Genomic DNA, 25,730 nt, shown 5'->3' with positions numbered 1-25,730 from the left:
AATTACTTGCCTGCAGTAGATAAATGAGCAGTGCCCCGTCGCCTTGTATTGTGAATGTTCTGCTATCTGTGTCTTTGTAAGACGCTTGTATCCAAAGTCGGGCAAACTGCGCAAAAGATCCACTTGCTTCTTTTATGCTGTAGCAAGAAAGCTAATTAAAAGATGTTGCTGAGATTTTTATCGACTCACGGCCCACTGTTCCATCCTGACTTGCTAAAGTTGTTACCAACAATAAATGGCTCTCAGGCTGTGGGAGTTGTGCGTATTTTTCTGTTCTCAGCATGTGGCGATATATTGCCCAATCCTAATTGCTTTCAAGAATGTGGTGCTAAACCTCTGCAACCTATGTTTAGATCCACCCACATTGCTGCTCGGAAGTGAGTTGCAGGATTTTCACTCGGTGGCGGTGTGGAAGCTGTGATAGAGTTCCAAGTTGGGATGGTCATGGGCGGCACGGTGTTAGCACTGTGCCTCTCCGCGCCAGGAACCCAGGTTCGATTCCCAGCTTGGGTCAATGTGTGGAATCTGCACATTCTCCCGATATTGGTGTGGGTTTCCTCCCACAGTCCAAAAGAAGCGCTGGTTCGGTGCATTGGCCATGCTAAATTCTCCCTCAGTGCACCCAAACAGGCACTGGAGTGTGGCGACGAGGGGATTTTCACAGTAACTTCATTGCAGTGTTAACTTGTGACGCTAAGAGTGTGATTTGAGCTTAGGAACCTGGGTCGATGTCTTTTTTTAATTCATTCATGGGACATGGGTGTCACTGGCTGGTCAGCGTTTATTGCCTATCCCTTGTTGCCTGAGGGCAGTTGAGAGTCAACCACATTACTGTGGCTCTGGAGTTGCATGTAGGCCAGACCAGGTAAGGACAGCAGATTTCCTACCCTAAAGGACATTGGTGAACCAGATGGGCTTTTCTGACAATCGGCAATGGTTTCATGGTTATCAGTAGATTCTTTATTCCTATATATTTTATTGAAGTCAAATTCCACCATCTACTGTGGTGGGATTCGAACCTGGGTCCCCAGAACATTAGCTGAGTTTCTGGATTAATAGTCTAGTGATAATACCACTAGGCCACGGCCTCCCCTCCCTTTATGCTCTACCCCTCTCTCTCTCCTAGTGAGGAGGAGGATGGTGACATAGCACACTTGCTAATCTCCACACAAGTCATCACTCCTCCTCACTCCAGTCAGTCCCCTGACCACATTACTCACTCTCAAACTGTTACGATCAGCTATGTTTCCATTTCCACTGCAGACCAGCCCTATCACCTTTTTCACTTGATCCCAGTTCAAGGACACCCCAATATTAATCTTTCTTCATGTCCACCTATCTTTTACACAGGATTGTGATTTAACTGCAGCTTATGCTGCCCCTGACACCGTCATTTTAGTGTTGAGGAATTGCAGCAGTCTAATTCACTCTTTCAAAGTTCACTGGGTCGTCATGGACTGAGAAGGTTTCATCTTTCTCCTCCAAGTTGTTCTCTCGTGTGGGAAATGCAGTGAAGAATTAGAGCCAGATCTTTCAGGAGTGGAATTAGGAATTGCTTCTCCTTCCACAGACTGGTAACAGTTTGCAATTCTCTTCCACAAAATAGCAACTGGGGTCAATTGTTAAGTTTAAATCTGTGATTGATAGATTTTTGACAGCCAAAGTTAGTAGGAGATACGGGGCAAAAGGGGTCAGCTCACAGGTCAGCCATGAGCTCGTTGAATATGGGACACTGTAGCTGGAAAAGATTTGAGATGTCATTAAAGATTTTGGTTCAGAGACTTCTTAATTTCTTTAGCCAGAGAGTGGTGAATCTGTGGAACTCATTGCCACAGAGGGCTGTGGAGGCCAGGTCATTGACTGCCTTTAAGAAAGAGATAGGTTCTTGATCAATCAGGGATCAGGGGTTATGGAGAGAAGGCAGGAGAATGGGGATGAGAATCATATCAGCCATGATTGGTTGGTGGAACAGACTTGATGGGCCGAATGGCCTAATTCTGCTCCTATATCTTTTGGGACAGGTTCAAGGGCTGAATAGCCCCCTCCTGTTCCTATTCCTTATTTAGCCTGTACGGCTAAGTACTTAGGCTGCAGCAATTGTATTGTCAGAGAAAACAAGTGAACGATATCCATTGTCAGGAGCCTGAAGATGTCTGATAGCACAGATCTTGCCCTGTACAGACTGGAATAGGTAGCAGTCCAAATGGTAGGTAATAAATGCTGGCCAGCTAGCGACGCCCATGTCCCACGAATGAATGTTTTGTTTTAAAAAAAGCACGTCTGTTCAGGTCCAACCTGCACTGGGAGTTCTATCTACAACAAAAATGAAATGACCCAACAACTCGAAAGTAAAGTCCTGTCGTGCAGCAGGTGATTGTGACCTTGGCAGAATGTCAGAACTCCGTGCTCTCCCCACGCACAGTGTGTCTGGGGAGGGTGAATCAGTCATTTTGGTCTCTTGCACAATCTGGCTGCAAAGCTGGGCACATGTTTAAGGTAATGCCCGGGTGTTTGGCACAACCTGGGCAAAGCTCTCCATTCCTCTCCCTCCACCTGAGCAAGTTTTGTAACCACGGTTTGCAAATGGCAGCTTGGGGAAACTGGATCAGCTCTGGGAGTTAGTTCAGCATGTTCAACCCGTGAGCCTAGACTCAGTGCGCAATGTCTTCTGAACTTTGTACACTTTAAACCTCGATGAAAAATGTACCCCTCAATCTCGGTCTCTGGTTTTGTGTGTAATATTGGAAATGGTTTATTGTCTCGAGGGATGGGAAGTTTGAAAAGCGCAGTTGGGCAGCACAGTGGTTAGCACTGCTGCCTCACAGCGCCAGGAACCCATGTCCAATTCCAGCCTCGGGTCACTGTCTGTGTGGAGTTTGCACATTCTCCACGTTTCTGCGTGGGTTTCCTCCGGGTGCTCCGGTTTCCTTCCACAGTCCGAAAGATGTGCAGGTTAGGTTGATTGGCCATGCTAAATTGTTATTGGGGATTAGCAGAATAAATATGCGGGGTTACAGTTTTTAGTTTATTTATTAGAACAAGTAAGGCTTACATTAACACTGCAATGAAGTTACTGTGAAATTCCCCTAGTCGCCACACTCCAGCGCCTGTTCGGGTACACTGAAGGAGAATTTGGCATGGCCAATGCATCTAACCAGCACATCTTTCAAACTGTGGGAGGAAACCGGAGCACCCGGAGGAAACCCACGCAGACACGGGGAGAATGTGCAATCTCCACACTCATAGTGACCCAAGCCGGGAATTGAACCCAGGTCCCTAGCGCTGAGAGGCAGCAGTGCTAACCACTATGCCACCGTGCTGCCCGAGGTCCATTGGAGACTCGTTGACAGAGGGAAGGTTCAAAGCTTCCATTACTGCTGGGTGGGATTATGGTCAGGTGCAGGTTTGATGGGCCAAATTGCCGCCTTCTGCATTGTTGGGATTCTATGAAAAGAATTGAGATGTAATTGAAGATTTTCGTTCAGAGACTTCTTAAAGTAGGAGAGAAGGTTATCTTAATGGCTTTGTGTAGAAAATTCTAGTGTGTGCTACCTGAATTCCTTTATCGTGAGGTGTTCTGCTCAGACTAAATAATGAGGAACTGTCTCCAATGGCCGGAGGATCAGTTACCAAACAGCAGAGTGTTCAGACGGCAGGATGGCACTGCAGTTAACGGCTGTCAGGAACCCGGGTTCAATGCTAGCCTTGGGTGACTGTCAGTGTGGAGTTTGCACGTTCTCCCCATGTCTGCGTGTCTTTCCTCTGGATGCTCGGGTGGATTGGCCATGCTAAATTGCCCCTCAGTGTCCACAGATGTGTCGGTTCAATGGGTTAGCCATGGTAAATATGTGGGGTTCCGGGGCTGTAGTGGGGAAATGGCCTGGGAAAGATACTCTGTCAGAGAGAGTCAGTACAGACTCGGTGGGCCGAATGACCACTGCAGGGATTCGATCATATTAGACAAAGAAGCCAGAGAAGGGGAAAAGAGAATTAATTTTACCCTGTGGGAGTATGATGTGGATTGTGATGCCTGAGAGGAGTGAACAGATTCAGTAGCAAATTGCGAAAGGCATTGGATCAGTACTTGAATGGGAAATATTTGCCCTGTGGGCCAAGAGTAGGAGAGTGAGACTGGATAGTAGTTTCAATCAATCGGCTAGTACAGGCATGATGGGCTGAGTGGTGGTCCTTGTGGTTCAGCAAAGGTGTGGCTGGAGTGGAGCCAGCAAGCTGGGACATAAGTCTGCAAGGAGAATTTGGGTGCGGTGATGAGGTGTGTGTGTGGTCGGGGAGTTGCAGTAGGCGAATTCACCCTTTCAACGTTTGCTGGGTCATTATGGACTTATTTTCTCCTGAAGCTGATCCCTGGTTTGGGAAATGCTCTGAAAATTAGATGTGGAATCGCTGAGCAGAAACTGATAGCCAAGTTCTGCACACGAGGACGGTCTCAACTGGGATCTTGGGTTCATGTCACACTATCTGTAACCCCCAACGACTTGCTTGGGCTTAGAAAATCTCACTAACTGTCCTGGCTGGAGACAAGACACATCTCTTTAACCTGTGCTTGGCCCTCTCTCCACTCACATTGTCTGTACCTTTAAGATCTTTAAGTCTGGGGCGGCACGGTAGCACAGTGGTTAGCACTGCTGCTTCACAGCTCCAGGGACCTGGGTTCGATTCCCGGCTTGGGTCACTGTCTGTGTGGAGTTTGCACATTCTCCTCGTGTCTGCGTGGGTTTCCTCCGGGTGCTCCGGTTTCCTCCCACAGTCCAAAGATGTGCGGGTTAGGTTGATTGGCTATGCTAAAATTGCCTCTTAGTGTCCTGGGATGCATAGGTTAGAGGGATTAGTGGGTAAATATGTAGGGATATGGGGGTAGGGCCTGGGTGGGATTGTGGTCGGTGCAGACGCGATGGGCCAAATGGCCTCTTTCTGTACTGTCGGGTTTCTCTATTCTCTATTCTCTTGATTACCTGTAAAGACTCGCATTCCAACCATTATCTTGTAAATTGAGTTTGTGCCTTTATATGCCCTGTTTGTGAACAGAACTCCTCACTCACCTGATGAAGGAGCAGCGCTCTGAAAGCTAGTGGCTTGTGCTGCCAAATAAACCTGTTGGACTTTAACCTGGTGTTGTGAGACTTCTTACTGAAAATTAGAGCCAGACCATTGTTTTTAAAGTTTATTTATCAGTCACAAGTAAGGCTTACGTTAACACTGCAATGAAGTTACTGTGAAATTCCCCTAGTCGCCACACTCTGGCGCATGTTCGGGTCAATGCATCTAACCAGCACGTCTTTCGGACTGTGGGAGGACACCGGAGCACCTGGAGGAAACCCATGCAGACGCGGGAAGAATGTGTAAACTCCACACATACAATCACCCAAGCTGGGAATCGAACCTGGGTCCCTGGCGCTGTGAGGCAGCAGTGCTAACCACTGTGCCACCGTGCCGCCCATTGTCCTCCTCTCTAGGAGAGAGAGGGGTGGGGGGAAGAGCACAAAGATATTGACCCCGGTTCCTAAGCTCAAGTCACACTCACGATCCCATGGAAATGTTAATGGTGGACATCTTTGCTTTCTTTTGCAGATGCCTGCCTGTATGACTGCGAAACGATGGAGGAGATGGATGATTCCACTGATCTCTTTCGCTGCTTTGATAATGTCACTGAGGTACTAAAACTAGAGTTCAGGAATGCTGCATCTTGTCTGCTCTGTAGGCCCATAGAATTTTGCTTCCCATATCAACAGCTCCGGGTGCGAGCGCTTTGGGAAATGCTTTTGGAGGCTCCTGCAGTGTCTACATTTAGGTGACTGCAGAGAAAGTGTGGAAGTGGAGAAGGGATGTGGCCCTGGTTCGAGTCTCCACTGTAAGAAAAAAATGTTGTCTCTACATCCAGCGAGGGTTTACTGCCTGGACCAGATGTCCGTCAGTCACCTCCTTGACAGCACTGGGTTGGTACATTGGTAAGCTGACCGTAACAGGAAGACCACATGAAGGGAAGTGGTGACGTAGTGGTATTGTCACTGCACTAGTAATCTAGAGGCCTAGACTAATGTTCAGAGCACGTGGATTCAAATCCCGCCATGGCTAGAGGAATTTAATAAATACGTCTGGAGTATAAAGCTAACCTCAGTAATGGTAATCACAAAACTAGCATCGATTGTCATTATAAACCCAACTGGCTCACTAAATTTTACTATTTTCTTGGTCTGGCCTACATGTGACTCCAGATCCACAGCAATGTGGTTGACTTTTAACTGCCCTCTGAAATGGCTTGAACAAGTCAGTCAGTTCAAGAGCATTTAGGGATGGGCAACAAATGCTCATTGACCAGCAAAACCCACATCCCAGCAAAGAAGAAAGGAAAAGCTCCTACTGGAGCGCACTCCGCACCGTACAAACTGATAGCCCCACCTCCTGTTTCATTACGACACCAAACCGCAACCTGAATTCCCTCTTTAACGGCTTTGTGGGTCAACCCACAGCACGTGGACTGCAACGATTCAGGAAGGCAGCTCACCACCACCTTCTCAATGGCAACCAGGGATGGGCAACAAATGCTGGCCTAGCCAGCGACACCCGTATCCCACGAATGAATGAAACCTGGTAACTGGCCCGAGCGGTGAAGGTTTCAAATTCAAATCTCCCTCGGAAAATCTGGGCAGCCCTCAACTGTGCGAGGACCGGCCGGGGAAGCTGTGGCCATTTGCTCCACAAGTGGAACACAAGGAGCATCTCAAATTGTGACTCAGTCCCACGCGCCTCCTGAACTCCTGCCCTGGGACATTCACTGCTGGTGAACTGAGCCATTCTCACTGCGTCAACTGAAATCATTGGTTGGATTGTTAACCTCGACATCGAACTGTGTACCCAGCCATAACGAAACAATAAAATCTCTGTGCCCTCCCTCTCAAGCCCTTAGAATTTTGAACCCTTCTCCCCACACCTTTCCTCAGCACTCTTCTATACAATGGGATTGCTGAGTTTAATATTGAATGATATTTTTAGTTGAGTCAATTCAAGCCATAAAGAAGTGCAGGATGAATGTCAGGAAGCAGCCCTACAGGCAGTGCCTGATTAATGCTGGCTCTCTGCTATGTAATGGCCACTTCAGTTCTTCCACATTAAGTCAGAACCTGTGATGGTTCAGTGTGCCAAATGGGCTCCCTCAGCTGTGCCATCATTGAGATGAGACCTTAAATCAACTCTGCTTTATTGGGGATGAATACAGAAGATTGTGTGGCATTATTGGGCGAGCAGAAAGGGGATTCTCCTGGGAGCTTGGCTAGCATTTATCCCTTTAAACAGATTTATTGTTCATCACCTTGCTGCTTATGGGATCCTGCTGTGCAAAAAAATAAGCTGCCATTTTTCCCCCACACCAGGTGTAATCTGTTGCCTGTAAAGCACACGAGGGGAAGGGTTTGGTCTGGAGGACATGGAAGTCAATGTATAAATGCATCATGTTTAACGGAATACAGTTTCTTGATTGTTTTTGGGGTTTACCGCTCTTTGTTTTTACGTCTACGTTTCAGTTCGACACCGATTTGGGTTTGGATTTAAATTTGAATATGGACATTGGAACATCAGACCTACCTTGGCATCAGATCAATGGAGACATCTATTCAGGTAATGGCTTGTAGTTACGTTAGTGAGCCAGGGACTGGAGTAGCTGCCACCTTCCTGTGAAAAATGTCAGTCGTTGCATCATATAAAGAGAAAATGATCCTGGGTTAGAGGGAGTAAATTGGACAGCTCTGTTTGGCTGGTCACCCTCGGCTCTCTCAGAAGGTTACGGGTTTGAGATCCACTCCCAGTCTCCAGCAGGTAATCGTGACCAGCGCTCTGAAGTGTGATGGCGGACCTCTGGGGTCACAGCATTGGAAATCAACTGATACAGTTCCTAATATCTTGAGCAACGACCTTATTTCCATCAGCGCCACTTGAAGCAGATTGCCCCAGAAGACCATTCACTGGTCGTGACACCTGAATGTGTGAACATCAGCTGCCCCATCTGCTCACTTATTTTGAGAGCTCGACAGAAAGAATTTAGTGTCCATGAACTGCGAATTGCGGCACAGTGGTGAGCATTACTGCTCCACAGCGCCAGGGACCCGGGTTCGATTCCGGCCTCGGGTGCCTGTCTGTGTGGAGTTTGCACATTCTCCTCGTGGGTTTCCTCCAGGTGCTCCGGTTTCCTCCCACAGTCCAAAGATGTGCGGGTTAGGTGGATTGGCCATGTTAACTTGATCCTTAGTGTCCAAAGATGTGTGGATGGATTAGCCATGGGAAATGTGTAGGGTTACAGGGGAGAGGGGCCATGGTAAGATACTCTCAGATAATCGGTGCTGACTCAACTGTCCAAATGCCCTCCTAACGCCAGTAAAGGTTGATGAAAAGACCACTTGAGAAACTCCAATAGCACTTTCAACAGCTTGCATTTAAAGCTGGCAGAAAATCTGGGGACCGTTCTCTTTTTGTAGAAATACTCTTTATTTACAAAACGTTTCAAAATGGCCATCGCCGGGAGTGTGTAATTTTCTCCATCTTCCACCAGCTTGAAATGCAAGCTGTAGAAGGCGCTATCGGTGTTTCTCAAGTGGTCTTTTCATCAACCTTTACTGGCATTAGGAGATCATTTGGACAGTTGAGTCGGCACCGATTATCTGAGAGTATTTTACCAAGGCCCCTTTCCCCCACCTTATCCCCCATAACCCCACTCATTTCCCATGGCTAATCCACCTACACCTTTGGACACGAAGGGTCAATTTGGCATGGCCAATTCACCTAACCTGCACATCTTTGGAGTATTCTGAGGTGCTTCAACACAAAAAAAGGAACATTATTCAAAATTTCACAATGGTCATTACACAGAGCGCAATGATATTTAAATTGTCTACATGGATCAGGTTGCTCTCTGAAGCACTTCAACAATATAATTGTGATGTGTAATATTCACTGCATGCATTTAATGTGTGTCATACAGCTGGGGAGGGGGGTCTAATTCCCAGCATTTGGGGGCGGTTGGGCTGGATCATTGGTGCCTGTGTGTGGATTTGCAGAGATTAGAGCAGGCATCTTAACCACAGCTAAAACTGCCGGCCCACACCTTTACAGGAATGCTGCTGAGCTTGTATCACTTGCCTTTCAACATCACCTGAGCTGAGATGGTTTTGCGCCACTGACTGACTTTGAGGTGGGGGATTTGTCGGCTGCACTTGTCTGGGTTCACCTGGCTGTAAGCGGGTTATTGTTTTTATTACTTGAGCCATTACGAATGCTAACTTAAGGCTGTCGCTGTGCCCTTTTGCCACAGACCTGCGAGTGAAATTGGAACCGCTTTCACCGGCATCTTCACGTTGCTCGGATTCCTCGCTCGCTTCCTCTTGTGACGTTCCCCTCTTGCCACAGGTAAGCAAATGCTATGTTTGGTTTGGAGCCACCATCTTGAATTGATGGTTATATCCCGTGTGCAGTTGTGATCATGGAAGACTGTCGAAATCTGGAGCCTATATACAAAGGAATTAGGAGCAGGAGTAGGCCATTCGGCCCCTTGAGCCTGCTGCAGCATGGCTGGTCTGATTGTAAACTCAGTCCCACATTCCTGCCTATCCCAATGGCCTTTCACTCCCTTGTTCCTCAAGAATCTAGCGAGCTCTGTCTTAAAAATGTTCAAAGATTCTGCGAGAGTTCCAGAGACTCTCGACCTTCTGAGAGAAAAAAATTCTCCTCATCTGTCTTAAATGAGCGGCCCCTTGTTTTTCAACTGCGACCCCTAGTTCTAGATTCTCCGACTAAAAGAAACCTCCTCTCCACATCCACCCTATCGAGACCCCTCCGGATCCTTAAAGCCTCTTTGTGTGAAAAGCAGTTCGCAAAAAGCTCAGTTCGAGCTTCCCTCGCTATCTCCGTCAATCAACAACCATTACTCCCTCTGATCAAACGAGAGCCTTCCCAGATGTGCAACTCAATTGGAGAACATCTGTGACTGAGCCTTCCTTTCCGAATAAAGGCAATTGATTATATACTTGAAGAAAATATTTGCAGGGCAATGGGGGTAAAAGCAGGAGTAGGATGAATTAGATCACTCCTCCAAAGAGCCAGCACAAGAGTGATGGGCCGAAGGGCCTAATTCTATGCTGTATGATTGCAGAAGTTCTCTAGGGAACCCCCCTCCCGCTTGAGGCTCCTGCATAGACTGCTGGTGATTGCTGATCCACCTCATTCATGGTGGCAGAGGAAACCATCTGTCTAAACCACTCAGCCTGTGGAGGGCTTTGTTTGCTGCTTCGACACTGAGGTAATCCGAGGTACACTGAAATAGTTGGGATAGTAAGTTGCAATGAGGAAATAAGAAATTTAGAATTGGATAAATTTAGGAGTAACAGGAATACAGAGTACTGGGCTAATAGTAAGATACTTGGTCGTGTGGATGAGCAGGGAGATCTCGGTGTCCATGTGCATAGATCCCTGAAAGTTGGCACCCAGGTTGATAGGATTGTTATGAAGGCGTACGGTGTGTTAGCTTTTATTGGTAGTTTCGGAGCCATGAGGTCATGTTGCAGCTGTTCAACACTCTGGTGCAGCCGCACATGGCGTATTGCATACAGTTCTGGTCGCCGTATTATAGGAAGGATGTGGAAGCATTGGAAAGGGTGCAGAGGAGATTTACCAGGATGTTGCCTGGTATGGTGGGAAGGTCTTATGAGGAAAGGCTGAGGGACTTGAGGCTGTTTTCGTTAGAGAGAAGAAGGTTAAGAGGTGACTTAATAGAGACATATAAGATGATCGGAGGATTAGATAGGGTGGACAGTGAGAGCCTTTTTCCTCGAATGGTGACGGCTAACACGAGGGGACGTAGCTTTAAATTGAGGGGTGATAGATAGAGGACAGATGTCAGAGGTAGGTTCTTTACTCGTAGAGTAGTAAGGGTGTGGAATGCCCTGCCTGCAACAGTAGTGGACTCGCCAACATTAAGGGCATTTAAATGGTCATTGAACAAACAAAGAACAAAGAAAATTACAGCACAGGAACAGGCCCTTCGGCCCACCAAGCCTGCACCGACCATGCTGCCCGACTGAACTAAGACCCCCTACCCTTCTGGGAACCATATCCCTCCATTCCCATCCTATTCATGTATTTGTCAAGACGCCCTTAAAACTCACTATCGTATCTGCTTCCACTACCTCCTCCGGCAGTAAGTTCCAGGCACCCACCACCCTCTGTGTAAACAACTTGCCTCGTACATCTCCTTTAAATCTTGCCCCTTGCACCTTAAACCTATGCCCCCTAGTAATTGACTCTTCCACCCTGGGAAAAGCTTCTGACCATCCACTCTGTCCATGTCCCTCATAATCTTGTAGACTTCTATCAGGTCGCCCCTCAACTTCCGTCATTCCAGTGAGGACAAACCAAGTTTCTCCAATTTTTCCTCATAGGTAATGCCCTCCATACCATTGGATAAACATACGGATGGTATTGGAATAGTGTAGGTTAGATGGGCTTTCGATTGGTTTCACAGGTCGGCGCAACATCGAGGGCCGAAGGGCCTGTACTGCGCTGTAATGTTCTATGTAGATAGCTTAGGTGAGTGGGCCAAAATGTGGCAGAAAGAGTTTAATGTGGATAAGTGTGAGGTTATCCATTTTGGTCAGAAAAATGGAAAGGCAATTTATTATCTAAACAGAGAGAGACTTCGGGGTGCTTCGGTGCAGAGGGATCTGGGTGTCCTCGTGCATGAATCACAGAAAACTGGTATGCAGGAACAGCAGGTAATAAGGAAAGCAAATGGAATTTTGGCATTGATTGCTAAAGGAATAGAGGATAAAAGTAAGGAAGTGTTGCAGCAGCTATACAATACATTGGTGAGGCCATACCTGGAGTACTGTGTACAGTTTTGGTGCCTTCTTGAGAAAGGTTGTGTGTGCGTGTGCGCGCGTCGCTAGGTAACCAAAGGTAGTTTTAAAGGATGTATATTTGTATACATTAGAGTCAGTTCCGAGGAGATTCGCTAGATTGACTCCAGAGATGAGGGGTTTGCCTTACGAAGCGAGATTGGGCAGTTTAGCCTTGTCATCTCTAGAGTTTAGAAGGGTTAGAGGAGATCTAATTGAGGTATATAAGATGATAAAAGATATTGACAAAGTAACATAGAGTAGATGCTTCCTCTTGTGGGGCAAGAATTTTAGGATAAGAGGTAGCAGATTTAAAACAAAGATGAGGACAAAATGCTTCTCTCAAAGGGTTATGAATTTGTGGAATTCACTACCCAGAGTGTGGGGTATGCTGGGACATTAAGTAAATTTAAGGAGGCGATAGATTTTTAATTAATAATGGGTTGAAGGATTCTGGTGAATCGGCAGGAACATGGAGTTGAGGCCGAGATGACATCAGCCACGACCGTATTGAATGGCTTAAAGGGCTGAATTGTCTAACTCCAGCTCCTAGTTCTTCTGTTAACCCTGTCCTTGAGCCCGACCTTGCTTTTCCCACATTCTCCAGTTAGTCCGAGGAAGTGGTGGAAACCTTTCGACCATTTAGGCTGGGAAGAGAAAGAGTGGAATGTCTGTTGGCGGCCCTCTGGCCAAGTGACAAGTGCAGCTCTTTCAGCACAAGCTGGGCATCTGGATTAGAAGCGAAGATCCAAAGAGTCCGTGGACACCACCCATCAGTCAGTGAGCTCGAGACAGGGTTTACAGCAGGACTCTCAGAAAACAGTGTCCATATGACCAGTGCACTACAGCAAACAGCCAACAAAGTCTTTTCAAAAAGGAATCTCTGAACTGCATCAAACAAACTCGTGATTGAAACCGCAGTCAAGCCTCTCGATAAAAGCAGGTTGATTTCACTGGCAAAATTCAGTGATTGAAGGACGCTCCATGATACAAATGACCCGGCGGTGTGGTTTCCAAGCCTGATTGATAGGGGAAATTGCCTTATCATCTACATAGTGGCCGGGGATTGCAGTGCTTACAGGATTTACACTGCCCTGTAAATCTCACGCAAACCATGCCTTTGGGAGAGGCCAAGTTAGCCAGCTTCGCATCATCCAGGGAAAGTGAATGTCATTGTGAGGGGCAATGGTTTAAAATAACAGGAAGCAAAGCCCTTTGTAAAAATTATACAGAGCAAAGTCTCCCTTGCTTAACTTTTCTCTTCCTCATCAGACGCTAAACACCGAGACAGCTCTTCCAGCCGTGAAAACCGAGGATCCGCCAACACCGCCATGTGTGTTTGGGGATGTTCTCAACCCCCCACCCAATGCTGTCCAGCTCAGTGGAGTAAAAAAGGAAAACGGGACCTCGCCAGTCAAACAAGGAGCAGCAAGTAAATGCCATTTCTTTCTTTTTTAAACAGGTTTGACCGCTTTTTTAAATATTAAAGTTTTGGTAGTGAAACATGGTCCAATTCTCCAAAAGAGAGAATATTTTTGAGTGCCAGTCCCAACCGGTGCCGTCTTGCAGAGATTTCCTGGAATGACACCAGAACTGAGAGGTGATACCTATCAGGAAAGTAATCATTTCTCTAGAAAAGAGAAGTGAATGGGTGCAGAGTGATAAGAAGTCCTTTAAATTTAGAATCATAGAATTCCGAATGTGCAGAAGGAGGCCATTCAGCCCATCGAGTCTGCACTGACAACAATCCCACCCAGGCCCTATCCCCGTAACCCCACGTAATCCCCTACTAATCCCCCTGACTCTAAGGGTCAATTAAGCATGGCCAGTCCACCTAACCTGCACATCTTTGGACTTTGCAAAAGAAAGCTGGCCATAGAGAAGATGTTTCCACTTGTGGAGGTGACCAGAACCAAGGATCATAATTATAAGATAATCACTAATAGTAATGATGACCATGAAACCATTGTCAATTGTCATAAAAACCCATCTAGTTCACTAATGCCCTTTAGGGAAGGAAATCTGTTGTATTTACCCGGTCTGGCCTACGTGGGCTCCAGAGCCACAACAATGTGGTTGCCTCTTAAAAGACCTCAGGGATGAGCAATAAATGCTGACTCACCCAGTTACAGAAAATGCTTAATCACTTGTATATTAATAGAACTATCATCCAATTCAAGTGGTAAAAACAAAAGTAATATTTACACCTTGGACGCACAGCTCTCACAGTCAATGTTCATAGATCATAGAATCCTACAGTGCAGAAAGAGGCCATTCAGCCCATTGAGTCTGCACCGACCACAATCCCACCCAGGCCTATCCCCGTAACCTCATGCATTTACCCTAGCTAATCACCCTAACACTAAGGGGCAATTTAACATGGCCAATCCACCTAACCTGACTGTGGGAAGAAACCGGATCACTCGGAGGAAACCCACACAGACACGGGGAGACTGTGCAAACTCCGCACAGATGGTGACCCAAGCCGGGAATCGAACCCGGATTCCTGGGCACTGTGAGGCAGCAGTGCTGGCCACTGTGCCGCCCCTGTGGGCAATCAACACGCACCTCACTTCACTTTATGTGCGAATCACTTCAGTCATACCGGTTGGGGAAAAAAACTACACGGACAGAAATGAGCGGAATGCGTCAACCCTGCATATGGTCAACAAAATGTTTCACGGGTCGCACTCGGAACCCAGATGAGCCGCGTGTGGCCCCTGGGCCGCAGGTTGCCCACCACTGGCCTAAACCCATTGTGTCACCCTGTCCTTGTAGTCTCCTTTGAAAGGTTGCTTTGTTCTGGATTGGCAGATAATGAATCTTCTAGTTTACATCATGCTAAAATGTAAATTGATGTGGTGTTTTGCGGGTTATAAAAAGCTGCAGAGGTGTTTTATGTTTGTGTTCTAGTTGGCGAATATTATATTCCTTTGCACAGTGCAGTTCCTGGTGCTGAGATTAGACAGCCAGCAGCAGGAGGTTGGATGAGTGTTTGCCACCGTTTCACTTCTGCTTCTCCTTCCCTCACTCTGCAGTTCCAGCAGCCACCAGTCTGAAGGCCAACAGTATCTTGTGCAGTAAACCGAGCATCCAGCCCAAACCCATTGTGGTGACCACACTGCCCACTGCCCCGACCACCAGCCCAGCAAAGACCATCATTCTCCAGTCAGTGCAGACCAGCCTGCCCGTGTCTCAGCCGCAGGGTCTGCCCATAAAAAAAACCATTCCAGGTAAACACCTGCTGCCTTTTCTTACTGTTCAGAGAGCTTCTTACCGGACGGCACAGCGGTAGCACTGCTGCCTCACAGCAGCAGGGACCCCGGTTCAAGTCCTGACTTGGGTCTGTGTGGAATTTGCACGTTCTCCCCGTGTCTGCGTGGGTTTCCTCCGGGTGCTCCGGTTTCCTCCCACACTCCAAAGATGTGCGGGTTAGGTGGATTGGTCATGCTAAATTGCCCCTTAGTGTCGGGGGACAAGCTAGGGTAAACTGCATGGGGTTGTGAGGATGGGGCCTGGGTGGGATTGTGGTCAGTGCAGACTCGATGGCCTCCTTCTGCACTGTAGGATTCTATGATTCTCCCACAGACTTATTCTTTAGCTGATTCTTTTATAGAATGATCCAGAAGAGAAAGAGGCCGTTCGGGCCATCATGCCTCTGCCAGTCCTTTTGAAAGAGCTATTCAGTTGGTTGTACCGTTCTGTTTTTCTCCCTTTGCCTTGCCACCACCTTTCCTTCAAGCTTTTATCTAATCGCCTTTTGAAAGTTTAGATTGAATCTGCTTCCACTGCTCTTAACAGCCAGTTCATCATCACTCACTAATGAAAGAGAAATCTCCTCTCATCTCGCCCCCCCAGTGGTTTTGTCAATGTTCTGAAATCCATCCCCTGTGATGGCACAGTGGTTAACACTGCTGCCTCACAGCTCCAGGACCTGGGTTCGATTCCTGGCTTAGGTCACTGTCTGTGTGGAATTTGCACATTCTCCCCGTGTCTGCTTGGGTTTCCTCTGGGTGCTCCGGTTTCCTTCCACACTCCAAAGATGTGCGGATTAGGTGCATTGGCCGTGCTAAATTGCTCCTTGGTGTCCCAGGATGCGTAGGTTAGAGGGGTAAATATGTGGGGTTACGGGGATAGAGCCTCGGTGGGATTGTTGTCGGTGCAGCATCGATGGGCCGAATGGCCTCCTTCTGCACTGTTGGGTTTCTATGATCTCTGGTTACTGACGCTCCTGCCACTGAAAACAATTTCTTCTCCTTTATTGGTTAATAAGGCAGATGGCATTCTGGGCTTTCAAACTAGGAGTGTAAAGAACAAAAGCAAGCAGGTTGTGCTAAAGCCCAGGTTCTGCGCTCAGCTGGAGTATCGCATCCAGTTCTGGGCACCACACTTCAGGAAAGATGCGATGGTATCGGAGAGGATGCAGAAAAAAATTGCAAGATTCACAGGAATGAGGAACCTGGGGACAGCTCGGAGAAACTGCTCTCCTTGGAGAGGATCAAGAGTAGATTTGATAGATGATATTCAAAATCATGAGGGGGCGGAGAATAGAATCATAGAATCCCTGCAGTGCAGGAGGAGGCCATTTGGCCCATCGGGTCTGTACTGACCATGATTCCACCCATGCCCTATCCCCATAACCCCGCATATTTACCCCGCTAATCCCTCTAAATTACGCATCCTGGGTCACTAAGGGGCAATTTAGCGTGGCCAATCAACCCAACCGGCACATCTTTGGACTGTGGGAGGAAATCGGAGCATCCGGAGGAAACCCACGCAGGTATGGGGAGAATGTGCAAACTCCACACAGACAGTGACCTGAGGCTGGATTTGAACCCGGGTCCCTGGCGCTGTGATGCAACAGGGCTAAGCACTGCACTACTCTGGGGCCCAGACACGCGCACAGCATCTCACTCAAATCAAAATTCACTGCCTCATCAGACATCAGAGCTTTGACATCAAATACAGGGCTTTTTAAACCGTGGTTGATTTAACAGCAGTTAAACTAGGCTGAAAAGTACCCTGTGATTAATTATTCCTTTATAGCGATAAAAGATAATTTCTAACGAATGCCTTGGTAACGCTTTCCAGTCGTCTTTGAGGCACTCCTGAATGTAGTCCTCACGTGCACCATGAACATTTAATAATTGAGTTAAAAGGCCAATGGAATGCTGGCCTTCATATCTGGAGGAGAGAACACAATGGGGTGTGAATTTGCAGCACCGATACAAACTCCTTGTTAGTCTGCACCCTGGAGTACTCTGCTCTGTCCTGGGCTCCACACTTTCTGAAAGGACCTTGATCCCGGAGAGAGTGGATTTACCAGAGGATTCACCTGGAGTCCAAATTGTGAGGAGAGGTTGCACAAACTAGGAATTTAGATGCTTACAGGACGATTGCGTTGGAGTTTTCAGATATTAAAGGGAGCAGGAAGGTTAAATATGGAGCCACTCTTGCTGCTGCTTTGGGGCGTCTGAATAAGGAGAAAAGTCTAAACATTGGAGCCAGACCTTTCTGGGGTGAAGTTAGGAAAGATTTCTTGTGAAGGATGCTAGAAGGTTGGAGCTCACTTCCGCAAATGGCAGTTGATCCTCGATCAGATCTGAGATCGCTAGGTTTGTTCACCAAAGGTGTTGAGGAATGTGAAGGACATGTGGAGGCATGTTGTGGATCAGCCATCATCTTGTCGAAGGACAGAATAGGCTTGAGGGGCTGAATGGCCTCCTATTCTTATAACGTCTGGTAAAAGACCCTTTGATTTACAGGAATTAATATTGGGGACGACACATGTATTGCCGCCGGCTGTGGTGGCAGATATTTAACCCCCTGTGCTATAAAGAAATAGAGAATCCATAGCGCTGTGGTATTGTCACTGGATCCCATCTAGTAATCCAGAGACCCGGGGCAATGCTCTGGGGAGCCAGGTTCAAATCCCACAGATGGTGAAATTTCAATTGCCTAAAAATTAAAAGATCTTTAGTAAACCAGATGGGTTTTTATTCAGGAAATCTGCCGTATTTACCCGCACTGGCCTGCAGGTGATTACAGATCCATAGCATGTGGTTGACTCTTAAATAGCCTCTGTTCAAGGACAATAAGGGATGGGCTATAAATGCCCACATCTCATGAATGAATAAAAACAATCTACTTTCAATTTGTAACCCAGGTAGGTGGGCGTAATCACCAAAGCTCCTTCACCACCCAGCAACTCACCAAGCCTCCAAACCGATGACCCCTATCACCGAGAGGGACAGGTCACACACCATCCTGACTTGGAAACATATCGCCGTTCCTTCACTGTCACTGAGACCAAAATCCTGGAGCTCCCTCTCTAACAGTGATGAGGGTGTACCTACACCTCAGTGCAGTGTTTCAAGAAGGCAGCTCAGCACCAAGGGGCAATTAGGGATGGACAATAAATGCTGGTTTAGGCAGCGACGCCCACATCGCGTGAGAGAATATTTTTTTTAAAACCTTGTGCCTCTGTCCTGTGAGAATAGAGGAGAACCCGCTTTGAAACCTGTGTGTGGATAACCAGAGAGAGGCTGATTGAAGGCGGCTGGCTAAAAGAAGCAGCTGGAATGAGAATTTAGTATTGTGCTCTGGAATTTGATAACCTGTGCTGGTTCGCTGAATAGCCGCTACCATTCTCTGTAATCAGAGTCACAGAGATATACAGCACGTAAAACAGGCCCTTCGGCCCAACTCGTCCATGCCAACCAGATTTCCTAAACTGAGCTAGTCCCATTTGCCTGCCGTTGCCCCATATCTCTCTCAACCTTTCCCATCCATGTACCTGTCCAAATGTCTTTCAAATCGTTTAAAACTAATCAGGCAAGTTTAGGGGGAGTGAGGGTAACCGGGATGTGTTTTTCTTTTTGAGAGGATGCTTGTGTTAAACGCTGTCTTTCTCCCCAGCCTCGAGGCAGTCAGTGGTTCTGTCCCAGTCCGACCTGGTGAGAATTCCTGTCCAGGGACTAATAAAAGTGCCAGTGAATGGAGTGTCCACCAACTGCAAGCCACCCAACGGCATCTGCAATGGGATCCCTATCACCAAATCCGCTACCAAACCCATCGTGCCAGCACCGACACAGACCGGCGCTAACCCTTCAGAGATCGACGTGAGTTAACCAGTTTCTGCAAAGTGGGCTCAGTAGCCCTTTGAGAACCAGGAATCACAATCTGGCAAGCAGGGTAGGAACGCTTTTCGGGAATTTCTGGTGCCAAATCTGGTCGACCTAAAAGATACCGCAGTATTTTTGGAAAGTTGTTCTGTTCTCCCCAGTCTCCTGGGCCGATATTTATCCGATGAGTAACGTCGCTTAAAAAAGACAGTTCCTGGTCATTAGATTCATTGCTGTGTTTGTAAGAGCAAGCTGTCTGTCACATTACAATGTTTATAGAATACCTACAGTGCAGAAGGAGGCTATTTGGCCCATCGCGTCTCCACCGACTACAATCCCGCCTAGACCCTATCCTCATAACCACACCTATTTACCCTGCTAATCCCCCTGATACCAGGGGTCAATTTATCATGGCGAATCCACCTAACCCGCGCATCTTTGGACTGCGGGAGGAAACCAGAGCACCTGGAGGAAACTCGCGCGGACACAGTGAGAATGTGCAAACACAATGTTGATATTTTAAAAAGTGGTTTATTATCTGTAAAGCATCTGGGAATCTCCTGTGGGTGCTCCTGGGCAGCAGGGTGGCAGGGTTAGCATTGCTGCCTCATAGTGCCAGGGACCTGGGTTCAAATCTGGCCTCGGGTCACTGTCTGTGTGGAGTTTGCACATTCTCCTCATGGCTCTGATCTTCAGGTCGTCGTTGGCCTCTGGTATAGTACCAGAAGATTGGAGGTTAGCGAATGTTGTCCCATTGTTTAAGAAGGGGAACAGAGACTTCCCCGGGAATTATAGACCGGTGAGTCTCACTTCTGTTGTCGGCAAGATGTTGGAAAAAATTATAAGGGATAGGATTTATAGTTATTTGGAGAGTAATGAATTGATAGGTGATAGTCAGCATGGTTTTGTGGCAGGTAGGTCGTGCCTTACTAACCTTATTGAGTTTTTTGAGAAAGTGACCAAGGAGGTGGATGGGGGCAAGGCAGTGGACGTGGTATATATGGATTTTAGTAAGGCGTTTGATAAGGTTCACCATGGTAGGCTTCTGCAGAAAATGCAGATGTATGGGATTGGGGGTGATCTAGGAAATTGGATCAGGAATTGGCTAGCGGATAGGAAACAGAGGGTGGTGGTTGATAGTAAATATTCATCATGGAGTGCGGTTACAAGTGGTGTACCTCAGGGATCTGTTTTGGGGCCACTGCTGTTTGTAATATTTATTAATGATCTGGATGAGGGTATAGTTGGGTGGATTAGCAAATTTGCTGATGACACCAAAGTCGGTGGTGTGGTAGACAGTGAGGAAGGGTGTCGTAGTTTGCAGGAAGACTTAGACAGGTTGCAAAGTTGGGCCGAGAGGTGGCGGATGGAGTTTAATGCGGAGAAGTGTGAGGTAATTCACTTTGGTAGGAATAACAGATGTGTTGAGTATAGGGCTAACGGGAGGACTTTGAATAGTGTGGAGGAGCAGAGGGATCTAGGTGTATGTGTGCATAGATCCCTGAAAGTTGGGAATCAAGTAGATAAGGTTGTTAAGAAGGCATATGGTGTCTTGGCGTTTATTGGTAGGGGGATTGAATTTAGGAGTCGTAGCGTTATGTTGCAACTGTACACAACTCTGGTGCGGCCGCACTTGGAGTACTGTGTGCAGTTCTGGTCCCCACATTACAGGAAGGATGTGGAGGCTTTGGAGAGGGTGCAGAGGAGGTTTACCAGGATGTTGCCTGGTATGGAGGGGAGATCCTATGAGGAGAGGCTGAGGGATTTGGGATTGTTTTCGCTGGAAAGGCGGCGGCTAAGAGGGGATCTTATTGAAACATATAAGATGATTAGAGGTTTAGATAGGGTGGATAGTGATAGCCTTTTTCCTCTGATGGAGAAATCCAGCACGAGGGGGCATGGCTTTAAATTGAGGGGGGGTAGTTATAGAACCGATGTCAGGGGTAGGTTCTTTACCCAGAGGGTGGTGAGGGATTGGAATGCCCTGCCAGCATCAGTAGTAAATGCGCCTAGTTTGGGGGCGTTTAAGAGATCCGTAGATAGGTTCATGGACGAAAAGAAATTGGTTTAGGTTGGAGGGTCACAGTTTTTTTTTAACTGGTCGGTGCAACATCGTGGGCCGAAGGGCCTGTTCTGCGCTGTAATGTTCTATGTTCTATGTTCTATGTTCTATGTCTGCGTGGGTTTCCTCCCACAGTCCAAAGATGTGCAGGTTAGGTAGATTGGCCATGCTAAAATTGCCCCTTAATGTCGGGGGGACTAGCTAGGGTAAATGTATGGGGTTATGGGGAAAGGGCCTGGGTGGGATTGTGGTCGGTGCAGGCTCGATGGGCTGAATGGCCTCCTGTACTGTAGGATTTTATGATTCTATAAACGCAAGAAGCTGTCTGAAGGTTGTGACTATTTTTTTAGGCTGTAGCTCCTTAAACAAGAGACGATGTGAAACCCAAGCTTGCAATTCTGTCGAGCAATAGATTCATAGGTTTTATCTGTGCAGGGGAACCGTTTTATAGAATATATGTATGTCAGAGGTAAATGTGTACATCTCCAAACCCACCGCTACCAGTGAAGCGGTGTTAACTGGATGTACCGTTTACAAGGTGCACTGCAGCAACTCACCAACACTCCTTCAACTGCATCTTCCAAACTTGTGACCTCATGGGAACACCACCACCTACAGGTTTTCCTCCGAGTCACAGACCATCCTGACTTGGAATTGTATCGATGTTCCCTCACTCTGGCTCATGCTGGAGCTCCCTTCCTATCAGCACTGTGGGTGTACCTACACCACGACAGCTTCACCCTCACTGTCTCGGGGACAACAAATGCTGGCCTTTAGCTGCGCTAGAATTTGAGTTTTGGCCTCGATCGGGAGTAGTTGTGGTGAATAACATGGATATGTTGGAAAAGATGAACACACGAGGGAGAGAGAAATAGACAGGGGTGTCGGTGGGTTAGTTCGGCAAGTTGGGAAGAGGCTCGTGTGAAGGTCAGTTATGTACTCCTGTGTAATTCTTTGTAAAATTCCACCCCCTTTAGATCAAGCTGCTGAAACGGCAGCAGCGAATGATCAAGAACCGGGAATCAGCCTGCCAATCCCGCAAGAAAAAAAAGGAATATCTCCAGGGTCTGGAGAGCAAACTGCGTGAGGCACTCAGCGAGAACGAGAAGCTGAAACGGGAGAACTCGCTGCTGAAAAAGAAACTGGACGGCATCATGTCTGAGGTGAGCGTTAGAACAGTTACATTGCCATGTGCACTTGTGTGTTTGCCTGTCCATCCATACCATGTGAATGGGAAATCTCCCGGGGCTTGGAGAAGCATGCTGCCCCGCGTGTGTCCGGGGTCACTACTTCTCTCAACCAATATTGGCAAAGAAAAGCACATCAACATTTCCCTTATCTCTGCATCTGCAACATTGCTCTGTACAACATAGCTGCAGTCTTAACACACACTGCTCTGTACAGCGTAGCTACAGGCTTTACACACTCTGCTCTGTACAGCGTAGCTACAGTCTTTACACACTCTGCTCTGTACAATGTAGCCTCTATTTTGGCCAGTCAATCTGTCTCCCCTGCTTACCCACACAGATGTGAAAGTGAGTTACCTACCGCCACTCTCTCAGGATACAGTAGCTTGCAATTGTTTTTAATTAATTTTTTCACGGGATGTGGGTGTCGTTGGCTAAGCCAGCATTTATTGTCCAACCTTATTTGCCATCAGAAGGTGGTGGTGAGCTGCTGCGTTGAACTGCTGCAAGCTCTGAGATATGGGTATACCCACAGGGCAGCTAGGGAGGAAATTCCAGGGTTTTGACCCAGCGACAGCGAAGAAGCGGCGATATATTTCATAATCAGGATGGTGAGTGACTTGGATGGGAACTTCCAAAAATGGTATTCCCCGGAGCTGGTGGTGTTCCCGGGTATCGGCTGCCCTTGTCCTTTTTTTCTCTTGGTACAGAAGGAGGCCATTTGACCCTTTGAATCTGTGCTGGCTGTTTTGAAGAGTAATCCACGAGGTCTCGCTCCCCTGATGTTCCTGCCAATTTTTTCTCCTTTGATTATTAATCCTGTTTCTTTTTAAAGACTGGCATTGAATCCGTGCTCACCATCAGTGCATTCCAAATCCTAACCACTCGTGTAAAAGAAAACACATTCTCTCCCGTCACTGCCAGCTCGTGTTCCAGCTTAAATCTGAGCCACTGGAAACTTATTTTTATTTAATTGAACCCATCATGATTTTGAGCATCTCTATCAAACCTCCTGTGTAACGTCCTCAACTCTCATGAGGAGAGCAACCACAGATTCTTTAATCTATCCACGTCAATGTAACCCCGCATCTCCAGAACCATTCTGATAATTCTCTTCTGTATCCCCTCCCAGAGTCTTTCCTTGCGTCTGTTTGGTCAATGCACAAAATCATTGGAGTGGAATCCCAGAGTTGCTGTAAAATAATGTCATCTCATGGTGTTGGCTGCAGCGTAATGTGTTTGGAAATGTCTGATCACTATTCAGGATGTACAATACCCTGCTACTGTGTCCCTGAAGTCCAGAATTGGAATACGTGGGTGTTTCCAGGTTACATTTACAGGTGTAGTTATCCATGTTGAGTTGCATTTCTTTAATCGACCAGGAGAGGGTGGTGTTGCTCCACATTTAACTGCAGTGAATCTGCCTCAGACTCTTTAACTGCTTCTCTGGGTACCTCAGTGTGGAGTTGTGAACCAGCTGCAGTCTTCCCGACCTTCCTGTAGACCTTCATCGTCCAAACTGGGTATCACTTACTTGTGAATTTATATTATCTTCTGCCCCACAACCTTTGTTTGATTCGTTTGCTCCATTTATTTACAGTCTGTGAGGAGACTCACTCATTGAATGATGATAACACAGAAGGAGGCTATTTGCTCCATCGTGAAAGAGCTATCCCCTAGTCCCACCGCCCCATGTTCATTTCTCTTGGACCTGCCTTCCCCCTTTTCAACGATTTATCCTTTTAAAAATTACTATTGAAGCTGCAATTCTTTGAAGTTTAAAAACTCACAAGAACAAATCCTCCCCCACCCCCGTCTTTTCCCCCTGACACATTTGTTTGATGGGATGTTCCAAAGTTGCCCTCTGAGACTGGGGAAGACTTGTGTCAGAGGGATAGGGCAAGTGCAGCTTGGGTATGGTTCCTCACTGGCTGTGTAACAGGATTAGTAATCCTGGACTGAGTTAGAATCATAGAATCCCTACAGTGCAGAATGAGGCCATTCGGTCCATCGAGTCTGCACCGACCACAATCCCATCCATGCCCTATCCTCATAACCCCACATATTTACCCTGCTAATCCCCCTGACACTAGGGTCAATTTAGCACGACCAATCCACCTAACCCGCACATCTTTGGACTGTGGGAGGAAACTGGAGCACCCGGAGGAAACCCACACAGACACGGGGAGAATGTGCAGACTCCACAGTGACCTGAAGCCGGAATTGGCGCTGTGAGGCAGCACTGCCACCGTGTCGCCTGTGAGAATAAATCCCGCCCACGCAGCGAGGGAATTTAAAATTGATTAAAATAAATGTAAAATTAAAGAAATGTTATTCAAAAATCATCTCTCAACTGCTGGATTGCTGTAAAACCCATCTGGTTCACTGCCGTCCTTACCCGGTCTGGCCTACACGTGACTCCAGACCCACAACAATGTGGTTGACTCTGAACTGGCCGAGCAGGTCACTCAGATGTATCAGGGCTGCTCTACAGACAATAGCGGTTCAGGATGGAGGCATCCCGGGAATGGGCCATAAATGCTGACCTTGCCAGTGAGGGTGACATCCCGCGAATGAATATGACCATACTCCAGCCATTGGGCAGCCTGTACCACTACCGTATGATCTCTTGGGAATTGCTGTGTGATTGTGGCTAGCACTGGGAATGTTGGAATTCTCCCTTCGGAGCTCACTAATCACTGGGCACAATCATAGAATCGCTACAGTGCAGAAGGAGGCCATTCGGTCCATCGAGTCTGCACCGACCACAATCCCACCCAGGCCCTATCCCCGTAACCCACACACTTACCCTAGCTAGTCCCCCTGACAGTAAGGGGCAATTTAGCATGACCAATCCAACCAACCTGAAGATCTTTGGAGTGTGGGGAAAAGACCGGAGCACCCGGAGGAAACCCACGCAGACAGAGAGAATGTTCAAACTCCACACAGGCAGTGACCCAAGCCGGAAATCAAACCTGGGTCCCTGACACTGAGGCAGCAGTGCTAACCACTCTGCCACCGTGCTGCCCAAAATATCTTCCCAAAAGAGTTCTGTGTCATAGAAGTCTGAAACAGGGAGTGTTTCACACCTGTGTTTTTTTGGGGTGAGTTCGACACTGCAATCTTCCCACACTGTTTTACTGACAGCAGGGAGATTTGCCGGGGGCAGTGGGGACACAGAGCTGAAGCACACCAGTGAAGCTGGCTTCGGAATGCTCAGGCAATATTGTACAGGACACCCTGATCTCTGTGAACTGGGAGACCCCACACACCCCCACCCCATCCCCACGGACATCGGATCCCCCCCATTCCCTCCATCAACAGCATGTTCCCCTCCCCACCCCCTCCAACATGGGTCGTTTCTAAACATCTTACCCCCGCATAGCCCTGGGCTCAAAACCAACCTCACAAAATGGGGCCACATGACATTCCTACCCTCCAGTGTCAGACGAGGGTTCTG

General features: G+C 47.5%; 1 protein-coding gene across 3 annotated transcripts in view; it reads left to right on the top strand.

Annotated features, from left to right (window-relative positions):
* atf6b (activating transcription factor 6 beta) overlaps positions 1-25,730 on the top strand; it is a 110,392-nt gene that overhangs the window by 28,564 nt on the left and 56,098 nt on the right. For 2 of the 3 annotated variants that reach the window (XM_078217304.1, XM_078217305.1), the window contains exons 2-8: positions 5,590-5,672; positions 7,539-7,632; positions 9,320-9,414; positions 13,170-13,329; positions 14,936-15,130; positions 18,816-19,018; positions 22,061-22,246. In XM_078217304.1, coding sequence (XP_078073430.1) covers positions 5,590-5,672; positions 7,539-7,632; positions 9,320-9,414; positions 13,170-13,329; positions 14,936-15,130; positions 18,816-19,018; positions 22,061-22,246 — 1,016 coding nt within the window. The remainder of the gene's footprint in view (positions 1-5,589; positions 5,673-7,538; positions 7,633-9,319; positions 9,415-13,169; positions 13,330-14,935; positions 15,131-18,815; positions 19,019-22,060; positions 22,247-25,730) is intronic. The other variant, XM_078217306.1, reaches the window with a different exon arrangement.

Source organism: Mustelus asterias, chromosome 8 (assembly GCF_964213995.1).
Source record: "Mustelus asterias chromosome 8, sMusAst1.hap1.1, whole genome shotgun sequence".
Taxonomy (NCBI): Eukaryota; Metazoa; Chordata; class Chondrichthyes; order Carcharhiniformes; family Triakidae; genus Mustelus; species Mustelus asterias.
The sequence above is the reverse complement of the archived record's forward strand: the minus strand, read 5'-3'. Positions and strand labels throughout refer to the sequence as shown.